The sequence below is a fragment of the Phascolarctos cinereus genome, unplaced genomic scaffold (assembly GCF_003287225.1).
Source record: "Phascolarctos cinereus isolate Bilbo 61053 unplaced genomic scaffold, phaCin_HiC Scaffold_726;HRSCAF=1367, whole genome shotgun sequence".
Taxonomy (NCBI): domain Eukaryota; kingdom Metazoa; phylum Chordata; class Mammalia; order Diprotodontia; family Phascolarctidae; genus Phascolarctos; species Phascolarctos cinereus.
The window spans coordinates 155,379,955-155,405,017 of NW_027556098.1; the positions used below are offsets into that span (position 1 = coordinate 155,379,955).

Here is a 25,063-nt window from a genome sequence, read left to right on the forward strand (position 1 = left end):
GTTCTCCACCCCTGGTATAGTTTGCTCTCAGAAAAGACGCTGCTGCCAGTCCCTGGTACTCCTGGAAAGCCACTTATGAGAAATCCACATCCTTAAACCCTTCAAAGTTAACAAGGTCAAGGGCAGGGGGAGGAAGAAGCTACTCCTTCTTCTACCCTTTCTCGAAAGGAATTCTCTCCCCAGATCTTTCTCCTCAAAGACACCAGATACTCTGCAAAGCTCCCTAACTACTGTATTGAAGACCTACATGATGTAATTACTTTAATAACTTTCAACCCTTACCGTTTCACTGATACTCTTATTTTGAGAGGAGAAAAAAATTCTTTAGGCTTAAAATGATGGGGAGGTTCTCATCACCTCAGAGGCAGAATACTCTGGATGTAGGACATTTTATATTGTAAGAAATGGCTGATGTGTTGATTGGTTTTGCTCTGATTTTTTTTTCCTCTTCCTTAATCTTTGTTTGGCAAGGAAAGACTAGATGCGTAGAGAAGAAGGAGAGACATATTTAAATGAATGGGATGGAAAATAAAAGATGTCAACAAAAATTTCAGGCTTTTAAAAAAATAGTTCAGAGAAAGTGTTAATTATCAATATTTTTTAAATAAAAGCCTTTTAAGTCCTACACCTAAAATATGTAAGCATACATATCCTTGAATTTCCTTCTAGAGAACTAAATAAGTTATTGACTATGTAAGCCTTATTGTGCTTGATTATAACTGGTATGAATAATAGACTCACAGGTTTGAAAAGGCAAGAGAAATTAACTAAAATAAGTAAGGGAAAATATCCTAAAGGAATGTTATGTTTGATGGTGTTAAAAGCAAGATTGAGTATAGTAAAATGAAGAAAGACAGGACAGATGTTTAGAGTTAAGAGCATAACCAATGATGTGAGGAACAATGACAAAATAGCTTTGTATCGTGTTTACTGTGTCAAGAGGGAAAACAAATCATTTAAAAGCCACCTTACTTCAAATAGAACTGTGACAACTCCCTGATTCTGAAGGGAGAAAAATGAAATTTGAATAGTTCAAAGTCGAGTCGAGCCTGAGATGTGGTGATAACATTTACTCCAGTTTATTTAAACTGATGTTGGTCACTAAGGAAATTTCAACCAATACGTCATGTTGTTTAACTAAAATAAAATAATGAGGATAATAAGCTTGGTTTTTGTATGCTTTAGTCTTCTGTGCCCAAGATAATATTGTGGAACCTTGATTAATAGGAACTCAACTAAGCAGAATTCTCAATTATCTTGATTTTTTTCTCTATTAGCCACTTCTAGGAGAAAAAAAGGAAATCATAAGAAAACAAGCTAGAAAAACAACCTTCTAGCCCATATCCTGAACTCCATACACAGTCAGCTCAATAATAGAACTAAAAGTTAACATTTGTATAGTGCTTTAAGATTTGCAAAGCACTTCACATACGTTGTCTCGTTTGATTTGATTCTTACAATAACCCTGTGAAGTAGATGTTGTTATTATTATCTTCGTTATACAGATGAGAAAACTGAGGCCTAGGCTCACCCAGCTAGAAAGTATCTGAGGCAGGATATAAAGTCTTCTTGACTTGAAGGCCAGAATTCTATCAATTTTTCCATTACCTAATTGTCCAAGTAATTCCTCTAAGAGTAGAGAAAATTTTTCAATAGCCGACCACAACATGCAATTATTGTATGCCTTCATTCATCCAATAAGTATGTTATGAGTAAAGCACTGTGGTAGATCTCCTAATGGACATAGTATAAAACATATTGTATATTAACCACTATCCACAGACTTATTTCTTGACAAAGCAAAATTTTAAATTGAGACTTTTCTTAATAAATTCTGTATAAAAGAATGCAAGTGATTCTCTGGTGCCTACCTACGATGGATTTTTTTTCAAGTGCTTTCTTTTATTTAGCAAATGTCTTTATTTGGTGGAAAATGTTTGTATGCTAAAAGACAACGTTCAAGGTTCTTCCATTATGAAGCTTAATAGCCAGAGCCACACAAGTTAAAACTTAGCCATTTTTAGCCATTCTTGGTTTTTCAACTGACTAAAAAACTCAAAACTCTATTTAACAAATATAATATATTGCACCTCTATACTATAATTTATGTTATAATCAGAATTTATATATTATACACTTATTATATTTAATATGAAAATATGGAATAAATACAACAACTAACAGGAAAGTGATAAGCCTTCCTTATAGTGTGACTGGTCTAGTTCTTTACATTGGTTGCAGAATCAAAGAAAGTTCTAATCATATTGTTATTCTAGCAAGATTCTTCTGTTGCCAGAGACATTTCATCCTAGCCTACCACAGGAATAACACAAAGGATAACAGCTCACATTTTACATAGCACTTTAAGGTTTACACAGCAATTTTCTGTAATATACTTATGAAATAGGTAGTACAAGTATTATTATCTTCATTTTGCAGATGAGAAGACTGAGGCTCAGGAAGGTTTACATAGCTGATAGTAGGTTTTAGAGCTGGATATGAATCCATTTCTTCTGACTCCAAGATCAAGGCTGTTTCCACTATGACAATGTGGTTCTAACCTTTAAGAGCAGAACTTTGGCCCCTGATGAAAGATCCTCCTTGCCAAGGAATCTTTTAGTATCTGTGTCTATAGGTAGAATTACGTCCTTCAAGCAGAAGATTTGTACTCCTCAAATTAGTTTTGGGCGAGTTGGTACTGTTCTTAACAGCTTGTCATTAGACACTTTGTCTTCAATGATCCTGTCACTCTTTTAGTCAGCCAGGGATCCTGACAAGAGGTAGAGACAGATGTAATAATAATAATGATAATGATATTTAGCATTTATATAGTGTTTTCAGGTTCACAGAGCACTTTAAATTCAATTGATCCTCATAACAACCCTATTAAGTAGATGCTATTATTATCCGTATTTTACAGAAGAGGAAACTAAGGCAGAGAAAGGTTAAACAACTTGCCCAGGATCATAAAATTAAGTATCTGAGGCAGCATTAAAACCCACTTCTTTCTTACTCCAAGTCCTGTGCTCTGGTCACTTGCCCACCTAGCTGCCACAACATGGGTGCAATATGGAAACCCAATATGGACCAATACCTGAGCAGCAAATATCTAATTGTTTATTAATATTATCCTGAGGGTAAAATATGACTCTTTAAGATTGAGAAAAGAAAGATAAACAGTATCAGAATTCATTACAGTGTTTTAATTCCTACTATACAGTTTGTAAGTATATAGGTGTTTTTAAATCTGCATCTTTTCCTCATTTTTAATAAGAAACCTAAACTTCCTGATCTGGAAAGTAAAAAGTATCATATTTCATTTTACAGTAAAAAGAAAAAAATATGGCCTGCTTCCATGGAGTTGTACCACCATCTTATGGCCTTTTATAGCTGCTACTAAAAAAAATTTTTTGAAACCACGTTACACTTTCCCAACCATAAACATTAATAAGACCCTTTCTAGAAAAGTAGTATGGTGTGATGGAGAGAGCACTGGTGTTGGAGGCAGGAGAATGAGGTTCAAATCCCAATACTGTTACTCACTGAACGACCTTGGATAAGTCATTTAAGCTCAGCCTAGCTTTTTCATCTATAAAATGGGATTCAATTCAACTAACATTTATTACATACTTACTGTGTTCTAGGCATTGTACTAGACAATGGGACTACAAAGATAAAAAAAAAATACTCCTTGCCCTCAGAGACCTTACATTTGACTGAGGGAAATAAGGTCAATGACAGATCTCTGGGTCACTCTACTAGAAATCTTTCTCCCAGATGACATTTATCTGTACATTAATAACTACTCCTTGGATCCAAGCATTCAAACAATTCTGAATCTATCTAACTATACCATTATGTAGGGCAGCTAGGTGGCACAGTGGATAAAGCACTGGTCCTGGAGTCAGGAAGGCTCATCTTTATGAGTTCAAATCTGGCCTCAAACATTTAGTAGCTGGGTGACCCTGGGCAAGTCACTTAATCCTGTTTGCCTCAGTTTCCTCACCTATAAAATGAGCTGGAGAAGGAAATAGCAAACCATACCAGTATCTTTACCAAGAAAACCCCAATAGGGTCCCAGAGTCTGACACAACTGGAAATGTCTGAACAACAATACTATTACCTAATCTATACCTCTTCATCTTGTCCACAAGCATATTATATGCTTGTCAAATTATTATGTGATTGTCAAATATATGGCTGAAACCCAGCTGTCCCATGTCTGTAGAATTTCCCTGATCTATCAAATACGTTCAACACATCACGGCGCACTGCTTATCTTTTTCAACAATAAGGAGCAACCACTAATAAAATCCATGCTCACCTGGCAATTGTTTGCTACATCCAAAACCAGAAAAGACTTGAGAAAGACACCAGTCTCTATATGGCTTTTAGAGAACTGTTACCTCCATTGCTTCAAGTAGCTGTTTGCCTTACTAATCTAGGGAGTGTGGTCAGTATGGATTTATCCATTGAGAATTTAACTCAAGTCTTCACTTGCCTTGAAAACTATTCTTTCCTCCCTGGTCTGCTGAACTTCAGGGAACCCTAATCACATGATCATCAAATAATCAATCAATTAGCATGCATTTACTAAGCACCTACTATATGCCAAATACTATGCTAGGATTCTGGAGAGACAAAGGCAAAAATAAAATAGTCCCTACCCTCAAGGACCTTACATTCTATTGGATGAGTCATATATATATATACATATGTATTATGTATGTGTAAACAATATATACAAAATAAATACAATTTAATTTTGGAAGGGACAGCAGTAGCAGCTGGTGGGAGGGGGGATCAGGAAGGCTTCATGTAAAAGGTTCTTTTTGAATGGAATCTTGAATGAAATCAAGCATTCTAAATGGTAAAAATCAAGAGGATGTATATTCCAGGCATGGGGAGCCAGCCAGTGCAAAGGCATGGAGACAAGAGACAGCATCATGATGAGGAAAAGCAAAAAGGCCAGTTTGGGGGCAGCTAGGTGGCTCAATGGATAGAGCATCAGCCCTGAAGTCAGGAGGACCTGAGTTCAAATCCTGCCTCAGACCAAACACTTGACACTTACTAGCTGTGTGACCCTGGGCAAGTCACCAAGCCCCAATTGCCTTAAAAAAAAAAGGCCAGTTTGGCTTGACCATAGAGTGCAGGAAGGGGAATAATATATAAAACTGGAAAGGCAGAATAGGATCTAGGTTGAGAAAGGCTTTACAAAACGCATTCATATTTGATCCTAGAGGCAGTGGAGAGTAGTACCAGTGACGGCATAATGAAGCCGATCACAAGCGTGGCTTTACTATGTAATCTTTACCCATCACCTGAGGCACAAAAGGAACATTATCTAAATATTGTAAAACTGCCACACAGGCTACACAAGCACAGCAACTACCAGGAGCCAGTCTACAGGCACGCCCCAAACTCTGGCGCTCCTAGGCACAGTTTAAGTGCCCAGACTCGGCTGCTCCCCCTAGTTGCTTCAAGTGTCTCCAGAGCTTCCCTGAGTACTGATCTCTTCCTGATTCTTACACAGCTTTTGTAAAAATTCCTTTTAGTTGCCCTTAGCCTTGATCGCTAGCCACAGCTGTTCTGAGATAATGTTCCTGATAGCATTCTTATAGAACTGCACCACTACTTGTAATTCATCCTGTTATCTGCCTTTGCTTCAGTCTTATATTGTACATGTATTTTAAAAAAATCTTAATTGGTTAGTGAGCTCCTTGTTCATCCATAACTCTCTCTTTAGATAGTTCCCCCTTTTCTTCCTCATCAGAATAATTTTTGTTTGTATTATTACATTTATCTTGAGAACATCCCATTTTACTTGAGCCTCCTCCCTACCTACAATTTCTTTGAAATCAACCTTCCAAAATCAAAACTTTCTCTGTAAAAGAGCTCTAAGAGATGCTCAAAGAATTGAGGTCCCCCATCACAACTATATCATGCCTCCCTGTTGGGCTTGTCATCTGTTTCTGGAACTCACATTCCATTTCCTCCATCTGGCAGGATAATCTAGTATATTACCACCACCACAACTCTTCTACTCCTTTGTTCGCTGATAATAACTCATATCTGTGACAGGCTTCTCTTCTGCCCCATACCAAATCTATGCCCTCTGTTGTCACCTTAATGCTGCTGTTCTTCATTTACTCAATGGGCCTTATCATCCCAGCACAGAATGATGCTAAAGCAGCTGTGCTAAGTACTGCTGGAGGAATTGGACAACCCCTTTCACTTCTCTTGAAGAATAGCCCTTTAGTGAGCCATCTAACATTTTATGACATTGCTCATACACCTGGTATATCAGCCAATCAGAGCCACATTGAGACCAGAGACTATGAAAGGTTACATGGAAGCAGATTGCTTGAAAGGCTGTGATGTTGTTGTAATTCCTGCAGGAGTCCCCCCAAAAAAAGCCAGGAATGATTCCTGATGCCCTTTTCAACACCAATACTATAATTGTTACTGCTCTAGCTGCTTGATACCCGGGCCAAACATTGCCCAAAAGCCATGGTCTGTATTGTTGCAAATCTGGTCAACTCTAACATTCCAATCACATCTGAAATAAAAAAAAAAAAAGCTGTGTACAATCCTCAACAAAATCTTTGGCAGAGCAACACTGGATATCATCAGAACAAATACTTCTGTTGCAGAAGCAAAGGGCTTAGATCCAGCTTGAGTCAATGTCTTCATATTGGTGGCCATGAAGGGAAGACCACCACCTCTCTGACGCATACTTAAAGTGGAATTTCCTGAGGAGAAGCTGGAAACCTTGACAGGAAGAATCCAAGAGATTAGAACAGAAGTTGTCAAAGCTAATGCTACAGCAGGTTCTGCTACCCTACAGGTGGCCTATGTCAGTACCAGATTTGTCTTCTCCATTGTGGAAACAATGAATGAAAGAAGAGTCGTGGAATGCTCCTCTGTCAGATCAGAAGAAACAGGGTGTTCTTATTTTTCCATAGCCTCGCTGCTTGGGAAAACAGGCAGTGAGGCACGTTGGGCATTGCAAAGAGCTCCCTGTTTGAAGAGAAGATAGCTGCTGAGACCAATGCTAAAAGTTTCTATTAAGGAGTGGATTTTGTGAAAAACATGAAGTTAAAAAAAAACTATAATGTGTAAAAAGAAATCTATTTCCTAAATTTATTAAAGCATCATGTCACTTGAAAGATATTTCAGATGCACTACATACTCTTTGAGGAAATGGATAGTATTATCTTTTTCAACAATAAGAAGCAACCACCAATAAGACCTATGCTCACCTGGCAATTGTTCACTACATCCAATACCAGAAAAGACTTTTTTTTTGTGTGAGGCAATTGGGGTTAAGTGACTTGCCCAGGATCACATAGCTAGTAAGTATCAGAGGTTAAGTTTGAACTCAGGTCCTCCTGACTCCAAGGCCAGAGCTCTATCCACTATGCCACCTACCTGCCCCTCAGAAAAGACTTGAGGAAGACACCAGTCCAGCCATATGGCTTTTCAGGTACTCACAAGACACTCGTATTATCACCCCTTCAAATTGTCAGTTGGTATGTTGATACATCAATAAAATATTCATTAATGTTTTTTTAAAAATAACTCAGATTGATATAGATTGGTTGACAAAGTGCATTCCTCAGAATAACCCTGTGCTTGAAGCCCTGGTATGGAAATCCAAATCCCATTCTTTCATACCATTTTCTTAGTTGTTTTTTTAAAATTTCCCATAGCTATCTTTCTGTAATGTAACCCTCTACCCCAATCAGTGGCAGTGACAAAATCACTCCTTAGGCATCCAAGGAAGTCAATTTCTTTCATAAGACTTCATAATCACCAGGAATGCTTCCTTGATTCCTTCTGGCTGTAATATTTGTCCCTATAAGGATCTCTAGAAGTAGACAACGGTCTTCAACTTTCACAAGTTTCTCAAGCCTCTCTATTACATGCCCACCTTTGGACCCCTCATTAGAAAGTTCTCACCCACCATAACTTTTCTCATCTTCCTAATAACAATACTGAATGTTTTTTCTATACTTAATACTGAACATTACTTGAAACCATTATGAATCTCATTATACCTCCATGGAACAAAAGAAGTTGCTATCTCCCCTTTATGGAAAGAGCCTCAAATCTATTCCACAGTCCCAAAGATTAAGTGGTCTGTCTTCTCTTCCTTCTCTGTGTCACCTTCTTTAAACTCCCAGACACAAATAGAAAATGCCCTCTGCCTCTTCAGATTCTTTTTACTCTTCATTTTATCTTTGAAACAATGGAGAAAATAGCACTAGACTTGGAGTTCAAAGGTCCACTTCAAAACTCAGTTTCCACATTTACAAACCACATGATTATAGACATGTTATTAAACTTTTCTGAATGAGTAGCCTCATTTTGGGAACTACCAACTTCTGGACTTCTCTGAAACCATGAGTGACTAGCCTTTTCAAGAACAGGTCACATTGCTCTCTCTCCACTTGTATCGGAGGAGCAGACAGCCATCTCGCGAGATTGTAATAAAGGTAACCTTTGCTTTCAAAAAAAAAAAAAAGAATAGGTCACATCCCAGGCACCTGAGACTCAAGCCACAGAAAAAAGGACCTCTCTGGTTCCCAGTACATACTACCTTGGTGGTGACCCCTATTCATGTAAATGACTCAAAATTAGGAATCAAAGCAGTTGGGGACTCAAAAAATAGACATTCTCTAAAGAGAAATCAGTGGCAGGTTGGGGAGGAAGTGGAGGTATAAACATTCAAGAGAGCCGCTGCTGCTTAAGAACCAAAGAAAGGATTAAATGCATTATCCAGTGGGACTCACAAGCCACTCATCAAGCTGCAGATGCCAAACAGAATATCTATTTGGGGGGGGGAAGTAACCCCCACCCCGACATGATTTTGCTAATTTTATACCTGTAAATTGTATTTCTAAGTTTGAAAAAAAATGGTAAACCTTCTCTGAACCTCAATTTCTTAATCCGTAAAGTTGTAATAATAATATCAAACTATTTCTGTTTAGAGTTATATTTCTTGTAATATGATAGCCATCCTTAAATCTATATAGCAACAGAATGCATTCTATTATAGCTCTATTGCATTTGCTACTTGTGCTGCTAATGAAATCTGCTGATGATAAGGGAGTCAACCGTTCACATAATAGAGATGCATTAACTTTTCCAGGCCAGTAGTACATTAATTTATTAAGTCACCTCCTGGATCATTTGAAATACAACCTGAGAATGCTAAAAATGTAATGGGGTAGCAAGCTAATGACCCTTCAACTAGCTAGCAAGTAGCTTATTTCCTTTTCACAAACAAGATTGTTAACCATATTATTAAGAACTTAGTAAGTGCTTGAGCTCGAAGGGAGATATGTGCCATTGACATTAGCAAAAAAAAAAAAAAAGGAGAGGGAGAGTCTGAGGCTAAATTACTAGTATTGCAAAATTATATAGGATTCCCCATTTTAAAGTTTATAAGCAGAGAAACCCAAGGCCTGCCTGTTAACAAAGTTTTCTTTCTAGGGTTATGAGAAAACAAACTTACCCCAAAATATTTTCCCCATAAGGTTGCCATGGTGCATGAAATTCCCAACCATAACTAGAGTTATTTCTAGGTTAAAATAACATCAACAGATATGACCTATGAAAATATAAATATATTACATTAGCCCATTATGCCATGAATGTATATTATTTTTCAAATTAGCAACCTGTCATTCAAGGTACTAAGGTAATGAAGTATTTACTTATAATTTTTTATCAGGGAATGAGGAGCAGAAGACAAAGGTCCAGAATACTGCTGGAGAGGGAACCGTAAAAAGGAAACTCAACAGCTAAGGATAGCATGAGGGCCCTGGATGCCTGGATGGGGAAGGGGTATAGCAGAGATGAGGTACTAAGATTGTGAGTTACTCAAAACTACATCTGTCTGACTATGTTAGAACAATAGCACAAATGGATTTAACTACTCTATTCCAAATTTCCTTCATCTAAATGAATTTAAAATATAATCACCTTTATTATTAATAGTATTAAGAGGCAAGATTAGCACTGAGAAACAAAATTCAATTCATTTTTTAAATCTTATTAAGCATTTATTGATTACCATATTAATTGCCATAACTATACTCTGTGATCCAAGAACACTGGCTTCCTTACCATTCTTCACACAAATAGCTCCATCTCCCAACTTCAGCAATTTTAACTAGCTGTTTCCCAAGCCTGGAATTTTCTCTCTCCCCATTTCCACCTCTTGGCTTCCCTGGCTTCCTTCAAGTCCTAGCTAAAATCCTACCTTCTACAAAAAGCTTTTTCCATTCCTCCTTGATTTTAATGTCTTCTTTCTATTGATTATCTTCAATTTATCCTACATTTTGTACCTGGTGGTTTGCACATTGTCTTCCCCAATAGACTGTGAGCTCCTTGAGAAAAGTTATTGTCTTTTCCTCCCTATCACTTAGCAAAATGCCTGGAAAAAAGTAGGTGCCCAATAAATGTTTATTGACTGACTGGTTGACTACACTGGAGACGCAAAGATGAAAAATTATGCAAGGCACAATTTAAAGAGAATAAAACATGCATACAATTAAGTATAGTAAGTAGAAAGTGATAAGGGCAAATACAGAAACCAAAATGTTCTAAGAAAATTTGGGGAGGAAGAAGTCACTTTTAGCTGATAGAGAGGAGGGGAAGGATCATGGATAACATTATGAAGGAGGTGAGCACCTAACCTGGACATTGAAAGAACAGAAAGATTTCATCAGATGCAGATGAGGCAGGAGTATAATGTTTCAAATCTCTAGACCTCCCATCACAGGCTGTCAGTAAGCAAAACCTGGATGGCCACTTTCCAGGGATGATGTCTAGGGGAATCCCTGTTCAGGTATAGGTTGGAGTAGGTAACCCTATGAGTTTCAACTCTGAAATAAATCATGTGATTCTCAGTACATCCTTAGCAGAGGGGACAGTCAGAGTGAATATTCAGAAGTAAGGGTAGGCAGCAGTAAATCAAGGAAGAGCTAATAATCCTTTTCTGCTGGAATGGTAGAATACATAAATGACGCTAGTGTCATCTGTAGCTGGTGTGGGTTATAGCCAGATTGTGGAGGTCCTTAAGTGCTGTTTTGTATCTTAGAAACAATGGGAAGTTATTGGAGGTTTTTGATCAGTAGAATGACATAGTCAAATGTGCATAAAACTAAGATTATTTTGGCAACTGTGTGAAGGATGAGTTGGAGAGAGGAACCAGGAAGACCAATTAGAAGGGAACTAAATGGTATAATGGATAGGGCACTGGACTCAGAGTTAAGAAGTCCTGAGTTTGAATCTTGCTTCAGATACTTACTAGCTGTATGGCCCTGGGCAAGTCATTTCATCTTCCTCAGCCTCATTTCCTCGTCTGTAAAATAGGGATCATAATAGCACCTACCTTATAGGCTTGTTGTGAAAGTCAAATGAGATAAAACATGCAAAATACTTTGTAAACTTTAAAGTGATATATACATGTTAGCTGTCATAATTTGGGTGAGAAGTAATAAGGAACTGAACTAGGGTGGTAGCTGTATAAGTGAAAAGAGAGGATAGATGTGAGAGATGTTTTGGAAATAAAATCCACAGGCTTTTGCAAATAATTGGATGTAGAAATGAGAGAAAGGGAATAGTCAAAGTTGACCTTGAGGTTTTGAGCCAGAACATCTAAAATGAGGGAGGTGTCATCAGCAGAAAGACAATTTGTGAGGATTAACAGATCTGGGAAGGAAGTTAGAAAGTCAGTTAAAAAAACAACCAAAACCTTTAGTTATGGATATGCTATATTTTAGGTGCTCAAAAGATACCTAGGTGAAAACGACTAACAGACAGAGTTGGTAATTTAACATCCAAGTTCATAGGAGAAATTGGGGATAGTTACATAGATTTGGGAGTCATCTGGATAGAGGTACTAATTGAAATAAAAGGATTAGATGAGATTACCAAGGGAGTGAATATAGAAAAAGAAGAGAACAGAGCTGAAGACAGAGTTTTGGAGGATTTCATGCTTAAGGAAGGGGGAAAGGATGCTAAGAAGCAGTCATACAAGACAAGAGGAGAACCAGAAAGGAACCAAAGGAAGAGACAAGTATTTAAATGTCAAAATAAAACTGTCCAGTCAAAGGAATTCTACCAAGCCCTGTGTATATCCATGTCTATTTTACTCATGGTTAGAATATCCAAAGCTGTTGGAGGCCTCCAAATCCTAGAATGGCATATTTAGAAAGGGCTCTAGCTCCTTCTTACATCCTAAGTAGAACATAGAGTAAAGCCACTGTCAAGGGCCATCAAAGACATAACATTTTTATCAATGACTTGAATGAAGGGGATGGCATTGTCTATTATATCAAATTAGATTAGAAATGCAGCTGAGAAGAATAGCTAACACATGGAATTAAGAGACTCAAAAACCCAAAAGCTTTCCCCAAATTAGAATGGTGAATTGAAATTAATAAAATGATACAATATGTATAAAAGTAAATTCTATAATTATGTTTTCATAATCAACTGTGAAAGCATAGATGGAGGAGAAGAGGTGCGAGTAAAATGAGAGGGTTGGACCAGATGATCCCTAATGTCCCTACTGGTGTTAAAATTCTGTGAAATTACTTCCAAAGAAGAGAATTTTAGAAAATTTTCAGAAGGAACAACTTTCGTTTCTGCTTTTGAATTATGTGTTCTCTGTATTAAAGCAGAACAGATCTGACTGTAAATTACTAATATCAAAGTAGGTTATCATAATACTGGGAATAGGAGCACTAGTGATTAGAAAGACAAATTAATTTCTAAACCTGATTTTTGTATGCAAGAAGCTGACAAATGTAATACAAACATTCAAATTTTTAAAATGCATAATGTAATAGAAGGGCTTTAGAGCTACAAATGGTTGTGAAGGTTTTTTGGGTTTGATTTTTTTAAAGGGAGCTTGGAAATAAGGACAAATGAATCTCCAGTGAACGCCAAGCAGGCAATTTAAGAAAGGATCAGCTGTTTGCACAGATGTACAGAGACATAACTTTTGGTCTTTGGGGGACTTCTATCAGCAGGAGTCAAGAATGTTAATTTGATTGGTTTGGTATAGCAGTGATCACAGAAATCAGGAATAGATTTGTTGATCCATCATGCCTTGCCTTCAAACTTTCTTTCAAACTATTTCATATAAAATATATTTTTTAATCTTGATAGATTGTATGGGTTTTATGAAATGAACTATCATTTGGGCTTCTAATAACCCAAAATTAAAGTACTAAGGACTTATTTAATGGTTTAAGTTTGAATATAGCCCTACTTTTTTTTTCTGTTCTTCAAGTTATGCTTTGTTAATTTATATGACAGACATTTGCATTGTATGAAATTATCCAGTTGTATTAAGACCAGGAATACAATTCTAATTAAAAGTGACAGCCTTATGCCAATGCAATGAAATCTCAAACTTATCCTAAATCAGAAATGGGGTTTATTATGGTTGACATATTTAAAAAAACAAACATAATTATTTTTAGCTAAAATCTAACTCCCCCAAAACTATATGCTTCATGCTGGTGTCACAGTACCTGTGACAGCATAGCTCAGACACTCAGAGCATGTGGTTAATGAGACCAAGGTCTGGAGTTCAAACTATCCAGGCCTCTTAGAATCCTAAAACCTACTCCTTAGAGATCACCTTGCACTACCCCTTCCCCCCCCCACCTTATTTTATGCATACAGGAAAGAAGATCCAGAGAGATACAAGATTTGTCCATGCTAGTTTATAGCAGGACAGAAGGCTGAATCCAATCTCCTAATGCTTAGTCTAATGCTCCCTCTACTGTATCACTTTGCCGGACTAGCTACAACTTCATTCTAAAACCAAAGGTGATACCTCTTACTTGTTCATGTCCAGTAGTCTTAAAAATGCCCTGATCATGACCACTTGGAAGGAATACAGTTGAATAGGGTCAAGTCTTTCCTTACTACTGGAAAAACAATCCCCCATGACGGTTTCTCTAACAGGATATCAGTAATATCACCTTCAGATACAGAGAAAAGTTGCACTTTACCACATTGCAGAGAACTGTAATCAATGAAGGAATCATTCTTCTTATATTCACCTGGGAAATCCATCCTTAAAAATGTGTTAAGTGACCTTAAGGACAATGTAATTTGTTCAACAAAGAAGGTAATGAATTTTAATACTATCCTACTTATTTGATGCTTTAAGAAAAGTGTAGAACAGAGTGGAAAGAGCTGTAGATTTAGAGTCAAGGGATCTGGGTTCAAGTTTTACATCTGCCACTTGTGTGACTGCCTGTGTGGCTTTGGATAAGTCATTCCACTTCTTGGGGCTCCAGTTCATCCGTAAAATGAGGGATTTGGACTATATAACTTATATCTTTAAAAACCCTATATATTTTGTGTGCAGTGATTTTTTTAAAGCAATTATATCATCAGATAGAATCTCATTGCTTTGATGTAGGCCAAGGCCATCCATATTTTTGTATCAGGTAGAAGCCTTCATTTTTAGGCTGTCATTCTATAGTTTCTTCCAGTTCTCTTAAACTACTCAGTTTTGTAACTTTAGGAGACACCATGGTGACATCTGCTGGAGATAAGATGTTAGGATGAATTTTTAAAAACCTTCAAAATAAGGAAAAATTCTTTTCTGTCTCAAAATATCATGGTCATTATATTTTATATTTCCATTGAATTGAAAGAGGATAAATCAAATATAGGCATAGTTTCTTGTTTTAAAAAAGTATTTTCCAAAAGTTGGTTTACCACAGGTACTTTGGTATCCAATGAAGTTATAGATTTTTTAAAACCACATTCTTTCTATTTTCAGGATAAAGTCCTTTTGGGAACTGATTATCCCTTTCCCCTAGGCGATCTAGAAGCTGGAAAACTGATAGAGTCTATGGAAGAATTTGATGATGAAACAAAGGTATGGTATTTGACCAAAGGGTTTTGATTTTTATTTCATTATTATTTCTTTGGAATATACTTCCAATTCAGGTTGGGATTGAGTTCACACAAAAAAGAGTTCAAAAGCTATGACTCTTTTAAAAATGTCACAGAAGTATAGATGTGATTGTCATAGGATATTTGGTAATTAACAGCGCAGGATTAGTCACCAGATCAAAATGTTTGATAATCTGTAGAGTGGAATCTGTTAGTCTGTTTCCAGAGACAGTTGAACTTCCCAATGAATAGAGCATTGCGCCTGGAGTCAGATAGAACTGAGTTCAAATCTAGCTTCACACACTTACTAGCTGTGTTACTTTGGGCAAGTCATTTAACTTCTGTTTGTCTCAGCTTCCTCATCTGTAAAATGGGGACAATAATAGCATCTACCTGCCTGGTAGGCTGTTTGTGAGGATAAAATGAGATAATATTTGTAAAAAGTACAATGCCTGGCATATAGTAGGCACTATATAAATGTTTATCCCCTTCCATCCCATTTAACCGCTACCTGCCTCAGTTTCCTCATTTGTAAAATGGAGATAATAATAATACCTACCTTTCAGGATGTTGTGAAGATCAAATGAGATAATATTTTTGAAGTGCTTTGTAAATCATAAAGCACTATATAAATGTTATCATTATTATTATTATTTTATTATTTTTATTTTTATTATTATTATTATTATAAATAGCTAATCTCACATGGTTTGAAGGAAGGTAAAAAGTCAACAATCAACCAATCACAACCAAAGTGGACAAACCACCAACTGTGTAGTAGCATCTCCTAATGCTCAATTTATATTTCTGGGTCAGATAAGTCTTGGAAAATTTGTCAATTATCTTTCACACTTCTGTTTCAAAGTTCCCAAACTTCTAAACAAGCCCTACTGCCATGATCCTGTTTGTTTTACTCCAGGGTCAAAACCTTGACTACCCAGAAACCAACCAATCAAAACTCTCAAATAGCTGAAGTTTTCATTGTTTTTAAGCAAATGTCATCAAAACAAGGAGATGTGCTTAATAAGACTTTTCCAGGGGTTATGTCCTAGCTTAGTACAGAATTACCTAGTGTCCTACAAAGCTTACATTCACAATGAGACATCATACATGTATTGAAGGGGCAGCGAGGTGGTGCAGTGGATAGAGCACCGACCCTAGATTCAGGAGGACCTCAGTTCAAATCCGGCCTCAGACACATAACACTTACTAGCTCCTGTGTGACCCTGGGCAAGTCACTTAACCCCATTGCCTAGCCCAAATAAATAAATAAAAATAAAAATAAATGTATTGAAGAGGGTAAAGTATAGTCAACTTGGATTTGACATCAGTGGATGTAACTGCAGAGAAAGGCTGGCTTTGCTGATTACTATGAGAGCTTGTGCAAGTCACAACTTTTCTGGGCCTCAGTTTTCTCACCTATAAATGAAGGGGTTGGACTGATGGCCTCTGAGATCCCTTCCAACTCTAAACTGATCTATGATTTGGTTTTGATATTCACGAGCTGTGTGATCTGTAGCAAATAATTTAACCTCACTAGGCCTCAGTTTCCTCAACTATAGAATGAAGGAGTTGGACAAGATGATTTCCAAAGTCTCTTATGGCTCTAAATCTGTGACTCAGATTAAAATCACAAGGCACTGCAATATCTTGAATCAGGGTTCTATATACTTACTAAATGCAGAAAAACATCCTGAATTTTTTTTTGGTTTATTTTTTGCTAAGCAATGGGATTAAGTGACTTGCCCAGGGCCATACAGCTAATAAGTTTCAAGTATCCGAGGCCAGATTTGAACTCAGGTCCTCCTGACTCCAGGGCCAATGCTCTATCCATTGCACTACCTAGCTACCCCTCTAAAGTGCTTTAAACAACAGTATGGGGAGGAGAAAACAGGCATTTCAGACACAAGGGTTACGACTTAAAGAGTTTTCCACATAGACTCAGTTAATCAGAACATGACATTAATTTCATTACCCAAACATTTTAGTTAATTAAGATTTCAATATACTTTTAAAAAGCATTCTTCAGGAGACAAAAATCCTGACTGTAAAGGACCTTCTGAGGACATTGTACTAGAGGGATTTTTGCTGGAGAATAAGTATAAACTCCTCTTACGAGGTGAAGCAAGTGGTTCCTCAGAGCTGCATGGGTCAAGTGACTTGAGCCCAGGTTAGGCTAGGGGAAATTAACTGAGTAATTGGAGAAGGAATTGGACAAGATGGAATCTGAGGTCTCTTCTAACTCTAAATCTAAGATATTATGAATATCCTCCACGAACTCTATACCTGCCTCATACCTAATATGGCAGGGGTTTTTGGAGTGCATTAACTTTTTTTTTTAATTTGGATAGCTATGTTTCAATATAATTGTTTTCCTTTGTGATTTTAAGCATTTTATTTCATGCATTTAAAAACATTATTCTAAGAAGGGGTTCACAGGCTTCACCAGACTGCCAGAGTGGTCCATGACATAGATACGATTAAGAACATCTGCTTTATGGGAGTGTAAGTGCAAACTTGCAAGAAGTTCTTAAACTCCTTGTGTCATGGGGACTCTCTTGGCGAGGTTAATAGAGTGTCCTTCACAGATGAAAAAGGAAGGTTAAGGAAAGATTTTAGTCCTCATTTCTACCTTATGTGAAAATTATGGTGAAATTTTAACATACCCATTGATAACTATCTTAGAATCTCCATTCATGTCTTCCTATGACAAACCTAATTAATTTATCTTCATTTAGTCATCCAGAGGATCAAACAAACAAAAAATATATATTACTAATTGACATGCTTAGAAGCAGAAAGATGAGGTAAAACAATGTTATTTGAATTTGCCAATCCCAGGATCCCACAAGCCTAAGTAATAGTCACTCTCTGTGACTAGAGCCTTATGTCAATAAAAGGTACCAGATCATTTCTAAGATCCTTTCCTGCTCTAACGTGTTATCATTCCCTAATTTCCCAGAAAGGTTTCCCAAATGCAGGTCCCTTGAACAGTGGCACTCCATGAGAAACTATTTCTCTGATTTACAAAGTTTTTACCACCAAAGGTCCTACACTCAAGTCATAAGAGCATGAGTTCTTGGTTCTGACATTTATCAGCTGTGCACACACTGAGTGAGCACAGTTTTATGCCTCGGTTTCCTTATCTGGAAAACAAGGACACTAATGCTATACTATCTACATAATGGGGTTGTTGTAAAATGCTATGTAAACTTTAAAGCACTAAATGTCAATTGGACAAAAAAAATTTATTAAATTCCTACTCTGTGCCAGACACTATGCTAAGCACTGGAGTTACAAAAAGAGGAAAAAGACAGTTATCACCCTCAAGGAGCTCACAGTCTAGTGGAGAAGACAACAATCAAATAAATATATACAAGCATGCTATAGCCAGGATAAATAAGCTAAATAAATAGGGTAAATGAATGAGAGTTAGTACGTATGATGTAATTTTTAATCTCTCTTCTCTCTCTCTCTCTCTCTCTCTCTCTCTCTCTCTCTCTCTCTCTCTCTCTCTCTCCATGCATATATATATATACATATATATGTATATATATATATATATACATATATATGTATATATATATATATATATATATATATAAACTTAAACAACTGATTTTCTTCTTCCTCTTTCTGGTCTTTGGAAAGGTAGAGGGAGGGCAGTCCAGATTATAGTTTAGTTTAAACTAGGAAACATTGCTCCAGAGATTTCTGTGAAACGATGGATATTTTAAAACAGTCTTAGCTTCCAAATCCCTCTCTTTTTGTCCTAGGATGACAGAGTTCTAATCTCCTGATTCTCAGATCATGAGCCAATAAGATTTTGGTGAGATATTCGCTAAGATATTTTCTCATACTGAGGCAAGGTCTTAAAACTTTTCTGGGCCTCAGTTTTAAAAAATTACAAATATGTAGCACAGGTTCCACACCCCATAAATTCTTAATACATTTTTCAAATGAGTTGACTGCATTTTAATTAGGCAATGTATCCAGGAATGGTGGTATGTGCCTATAATCCCTGCTACTGAGGGAGGCTGAGGCTGGTTGATTGCTCGAGTTTGGGAGCTCTGAGCTCCAATAGACTTAGTTGGTAAGTTTAGTACCTCATCAATACGGTGAGTCCCAAAAAACTGAGGCCCATGGAAGGGCAAATTGGCCCAGGTCAGAAATGGATCCGGTCAAAGTTTCAATGTAGATCAGCAGTGGAATTGAAACTGTTAAGTGTCCATTGCACTTCTAGTCCAAATGAAAGAGACCCAGTCGTCACAGTCATCATCATCATCATCATCATCATCAATAGCAATAATAATAGTAAAAGGAAGTATAGTATAGTAGAAAAAGTGTTGTACCTAAAGCCAGGAAGCCTGAGTTCAAATTCAGTCTCTGACAGCTATTAGTTATGTGACTACGGAACATCAACCAAGCTTCCTGAGACTCAGGCAGCTTTCTAAAACTTTCAATTATAGATGGTTTGCAGAAACAGGTCCTTGATGTATTGACTTAACAACCACCAGTAACACTTTAAAAATGTCTTCTTTTTCTTTTCCAGGATAAACTCAAAGCTGGCAATGCTTTGGCGTTTTTAGGTCTCGAGAAAAAACAATTTGAATGATTGAATTTACTACTGAGGCAAAACTTCAAGAGGATATCCTATTTTTCTCTGCTTCTATATGTGTCAGGTCTATGTTGGTATAAATTCTATCATGGACTCTATTTCTAGAAACAGAACATTCCAAAACATCAAATTATTCATGACTAAAATTATTTACCACTTTCTTCATTTTTCTATGAAGTATTCCATACAAGAAATGAAAGTCTGAGAAATTAGAACGATGTACCTGTTCTTCTCAAACCATTTTAACCCTATGTGACAGAAAAGTTAAATGTCTAGGTAAAGATCCAAAACAATATGTAGCCTGCTGGGTGACCCTCTTTTCAATTACATTTATGTCTATGATATGGTTGGGGTATTGGTGTATTCAAATCAGGGTATCACAAGCTTCAACCAATGTTAGCTTTACCAAGTTTGATGACTGAATTCAAAGTAAAGTCATTTGACAAAACAGAATAATGAGAAAAAAACAGGGAAGCAAGTCAGGGATAAAATGTTCTTGGCACCCATTCCCAAATAGCTGCTGTTTCCCTATGTCTCACAATCATCTCAGCTCCTAATTTACTACTCTTGTCTCCCCAACAGAACAGTAGGAAGAATGCATCTATCATTCACAGACAGTGTTAAGGGAATTCAGTGAGGAAAAAGAGGGGATGAAAGATATCAGCACATAGATATCATCTTCTTCTTCTCTCTTTTGGTTAACTTCCATAATCATCCAACCCTGTATCTCTTTCTTTGTGACACTTCTCCACATGTTTTTCAAAACCTACCATGCTGAGAGGTTTCTCACACTGTGATCTCACACACATTCTTGGAGATCTAGTTCCAGAAAGAACATGAAATCCATATTTGGACATGCCCCCACATACATATTCTTGTTTAAAAGATCATGATCAGTCTCTTTTTGGAAGAACAAAATGTAAAAAAAGCCCAAATTTTCTGTCCCCAATCAGTGTATGTTTATTGAACAGTGCTTAGTATTACTGGGGACTTTTTTAAAGACCTTTGCCATCAAGAATCTTACAATCTAGTTGGGGAAATAGGACTAGCACTTATGAAACTGTAAGGGGAACAATTCCATCATACTCCCTCCCTCTCTCTCTCTCTCTCTCTCTCTCTCTCTCTCTCTCTCTCTCTCTCTCTCTCTCTCTCTCTCTCTCTCTCTCTCTCTCTCACACACACACACACACACACACACACTTCAATTAACAAAATGCTCTATACCTTTATCAGTTTGACTGAGTTACAGAATTAATCAATAAATCAGGGGACATGATGTGTAAGCAAAATTGTTTACAGCTGTTCATATGTCTGAGTGTACCCTGACAGAGAGTTACCTGTGGAAGGAAGCAGCTTCAAGGAGCATGACTCTTTGCACCAGAGAATACCAGCTACGTAGTATATTGGACATAGAGCTGAACATTTAGTCAGGAATTTCCAAGTTCAAATCCAGCTTCAAACACTTATTTGCTATGTGACTATGAACAAGTCCCTTTAGCCTCTGACAGCTGTTTCCTCACCTGTAAAATGGAAATAATAAGGGCTTCTGCCTCTGAGAATTGTTGTGAAAATAAAATGAGATATTATTTGTATTTGCAAACCTTAAAGAACTATATAAATGGTAGCCATTAGTATCATTATTGTTAGTATGGAAGTGCTTTTTAAACTGTGGGTCACAATGGGGGTCACGAAAAATTTGGCAAGAGTAAAACATTTCTGAATGCACAACGATAAAAAATTAATTAAAAATCAAACACATAATGAATCTGAGGTATTTCTGGCAGGGCTTGCCCATGTTACATCATGCAACTTCACTGCATCCTTAGTACAGAAAACAAAGCACGCACACTTTGCAATGTGCATGGCCTCAGGCAATGTAATGCCTATTTACTCAACCAAAAGGAAAAGGAGAAAAAGTTTAAGAAGCACTGGCCTAAAGAAAAGACTTCCAGGCAATAAAATTCCCAGAATTGTAAATTGCTCCTTTCCTAGATGTATATACTATTCATATATCTCACTATCATTATACTGGAAATTTAAGCCCACTCTCCCCAGGACCTTGTATGCATAGGAGAAGAATAAATAATCAGCCACCCTCTGGGGACCTGGTTCACCTATGCAAGCAAGAGTTCAAGGAAGTAGGCCTGGAAGGGATGTTACACTGTAGGGTCTCTGGGATAATTTCGGAGCCCTTTGCATTTTCACAGATCCACTGAAGAGGTTCTCCACCCACTACTTGTGTATTAGGATATGCTGGTTTTGCAGAGATCTATTAAAGAAAAATTTGAATTTGTTTTAGGTTATAACTTGACAATATGCTTCCTATAGAAGTCAACCCAGTTTCTTTAAGATAATTTTTGTGCATTTAAATGTTAGAGTACTAACATCTGCTATAATACAGAATCCTTATTCAAATGGGATATTTGTTGTTGTTCTTTTGTGAAGCACTTAGCATACTGCCTGACATGTAGTAAGCATCTAATAAATCTTTTTCCCTTCTACCCAGGCACCCCGCTTCCAGTAGGGGTGGGAGTTGAGAAAGTAGCACTAAAGGTGTTGATACAAAACAATTAACAAATAACATCATATATGATTATTAAAGTATGTGGTATGGACTTAAACACTCTCAGAAGAAGAGAGATGAATGTGAGCTGGAGTAACTAGTGAAATCTTCCTGGAAGAGATCATTCCCTCACCTAAAGATAGTCCTTTCTTCCTGGGGACTCTTCCAGTCCCTTAAACCTCTAGCATGCGTTTTCATGTTCTACTTTATTACAGTCACCAGTTCTCCTTGTATTTCTCCCCAGTCTAGAACATACATTCTTTAAGAGTAGCATGGTGGTATGTATAGTATTCCTTAAAGTTTGTAAACTTCCTGATAAGATTTCAAAATCAAGACCTTTACTTAAGACAAGAGTAAATTTACTGGCACCTAGAATTGTTGGTTAAGAAATAATCAGTTAATTTTTTTTTATTGGAATGATAGATGCTGTGTTCTTTCTCCTGAATTGTATCTTATAGAAACTATTAGTTTCCACAATCTCTTATGCAAATGCACATCCTATTCTGCAAATAGCCTCTTTCTAAATATATATACATATATATATACAAATATATGTCCATCTACGTAAACTATATTGTACAGCACTATACATCATGAGATTCCTATATGTAATTACTTTCCATACACCATTGTGCTATTTTTATGTATCCTATTATCTTTTACTAGTACAATATGGTGATTTGTATGCCCACCTGATGATCCAAAGAAAAGAAAAACAGAAGCAGACCCTTCCTATTGGCCTGAGGATCTCTGTATATACTGGAAATAAGCCTAACATGAAGTTAACATGAAAGTATGCAGTTCAAGATTGAGGACTCCTTAGAAACTGATCAATCACTTCCATAATAAATTATTTATAATTAGTTGATGCAACTTTCATGGACACCTCTTTCAAGTGAGATTATAAAAGGGGTGAACAATGAAGTGGGGCAGATTACCTCAATCTTGATCTTCATCTCAAAAGGTATTAGATTTCTCTGTTAGATAAGCCTGCTGCTTACCCCAGAGCCAAGCATAATGGAACCTTAGGTTGCCAAATGACTGATGAGTCTTGACTATCTGTGTATCCTTCTTCTATTACCTTCATTAAATGGTTCAAGCCTTGTAGTGAGAGTATCAAGCTTTTTCTTTCCCCAAAAGGATTGGGAAATATGGTGATGACACAGGAAAAAACACCTCATCTTATTCAAATTTCTATCTCTACTCTGTGATTCTACATAGTGTCTTCTACATAGTAGAAAAAAAGCATTAGATTTGGACTCAGATTCTCTTGATTTGATTTCTCTATTTTATTATTTACTGTCTATACAAATGTAGGGGACACAGCCTTTCTCTATTTCAGGTTTCTCATTTGTAAAATGAGAATATGGAGGGTTCAGAATATTGCAAGGATCCCCTTCAACTCACCAACTATATACCTGTATATGAAGGAGAAACATGCCACCAATGCTACAGAGTGATACATGTCTTTTAGTGGTATAGTTAATCTGTTTCCTATCAGTCTAATGTGACATAGAGTCTTTGCCAGATAGTGCTCTACTATTTTTATGATGCTGTTGCTGCTAGACCATCATCCATCTGATCTCTCCTAGGCTTCGCCATGTACATGTTTGTGGAGTTTCCCTCAGTTTCCAGTTTTAGGTCAAATCCTTAGCTGAGGTGCTACCTCTTCCCCCACCTTCATTGTTCATTCATGTTTACCTAAATAATATGTTTCTCTATGGTCTTTTTTTTAAAAGGAATGCTTGGAAGTTCTCTATTTCATTAAAGATTCATTTTTTTCTCCTGTAGCATTATACTTGGTTTTGCTAAGTTATTCTTGGATATAAGCCCACATTCTTTGCCTTCTAGAATATTATATTTCAAGTTATCCACTCCTTTAGTGTAATGACAGAAAAATCTTGTGTTATCCTAACTGTGGTTCCTCAGTAATTGATTATTTCTTTCTAACTACTTGCAGCATTTTTTTTTTCTGAAAGACCTGAATTTTGCCTGTGGTAACCCTGGGAGTTTTCATTTAGGGGTTTCATTCAGGAGGTAACCAGTAAATTTTTTCTATTTCTACTTCATACTCTGGTTCTAAAAGGTATGGGCAATTTTTTCTTAAGATTTCTTGAAAAATGATATCTAGATTCTTATTTTGGACACAACATTCATATATTCTAGTGATTCTTAAATTTGTTTCTCCTCAATCTGTTTTCCAGGTAGGCTGTTTTTTCCTATATCCTACATTTTCTTCTCTTTTTTCATTCTTCTGACATCATTTGATATTTCTTGTCTCATGGAGTCATTGGCTTCTACTTGGTCCATTCTAATTTTCAGGAAATTTGTTGTTTGGGCAAGGTTTTATACCTCTTGTGCCCACTTTCTGACTTTGGATTTTATGTTAAGGGCAGTCTCTGTGCCCTTCTTAAGGGAAGGTCTGGGTCTCCTATTACTGTTCTCTTGGAGTACTGTGTTGTTTCAGGATCTTAGGGACAAGATTTTGTGCCTTTTTGACAAGTTAATTTCCTTCCTAATTCTTTCTTCCACTGATTTAATTTATTTCCTTTTTTTTTCTCAAATGCTCTCATTATATTTATAAAAACTTTTTTTAAAACTCTCGCTTCATCTCTCCCAGGAATTTGAGTTTATGCCCAACCGATGTTTTTCTCTAAGGCATTGCCTGTAGATATTTTGCGGTCATTCTCTTCTGTATTTGTGTCTTGAACTTCTCTGCCACCATAATTACTCTTTATGGTAGAATTCTTTTTTTCTTCCTATTCTTCCAGGCCAGTTCCTGACCTTGGACTTGATGTTAGGGTTGGACTCTGCCACATGTCTAGAAAGAAAGGCAAGAGTAGTTCCTGTTGTTGCTTTCTTGGGATGTCGAGTGTCATGATGTTCCAGGATCCCAGGGACAGGCTGAGAAAAACCTGAAACCTTTCAATGTTCCCAAAGTG

At 36.8% G+C, this 25,063-nt stretch overlaps 1 protein-coding gene and 1 pseudogene across 2 annotated transcripts in view; both read left to right on the top strand.

The window, feature by feature from the left end:
* ACMSD (aminocarboxymuconate semialdehyde decarboxylase) overlaps positions 1-23,228 on the top strand; it is an 83,690-nt gene extending 60,462 nt beyond the window's left edge. For both annotated transcript variants that reach the window (XM_021009460.2, XM_021009464.2), the window contains 2 exons: positions 14,825-14,923; positions 19,493-23,228. In XM_021009460.2, the coding sequence (XP_020865119.1) occupies positions 14,825-14,923; positions 19,493-19,555 (162 nt within the window). In that variant the 3' untranslated portion in view covers positions 19,556-23,228. The remainder of the gene's footprint in view (positions 1-14,824; positions 14,924-19,492) is intronic.
* On the top strand, positions 6,154-7,071 carry LOC110223764 (malate dehydrogenase, mitochondrial pseudogene; annotated as a pseudogene).
* Positions 23,229-25,063: the final 1,835 nt, after the last annotated feature.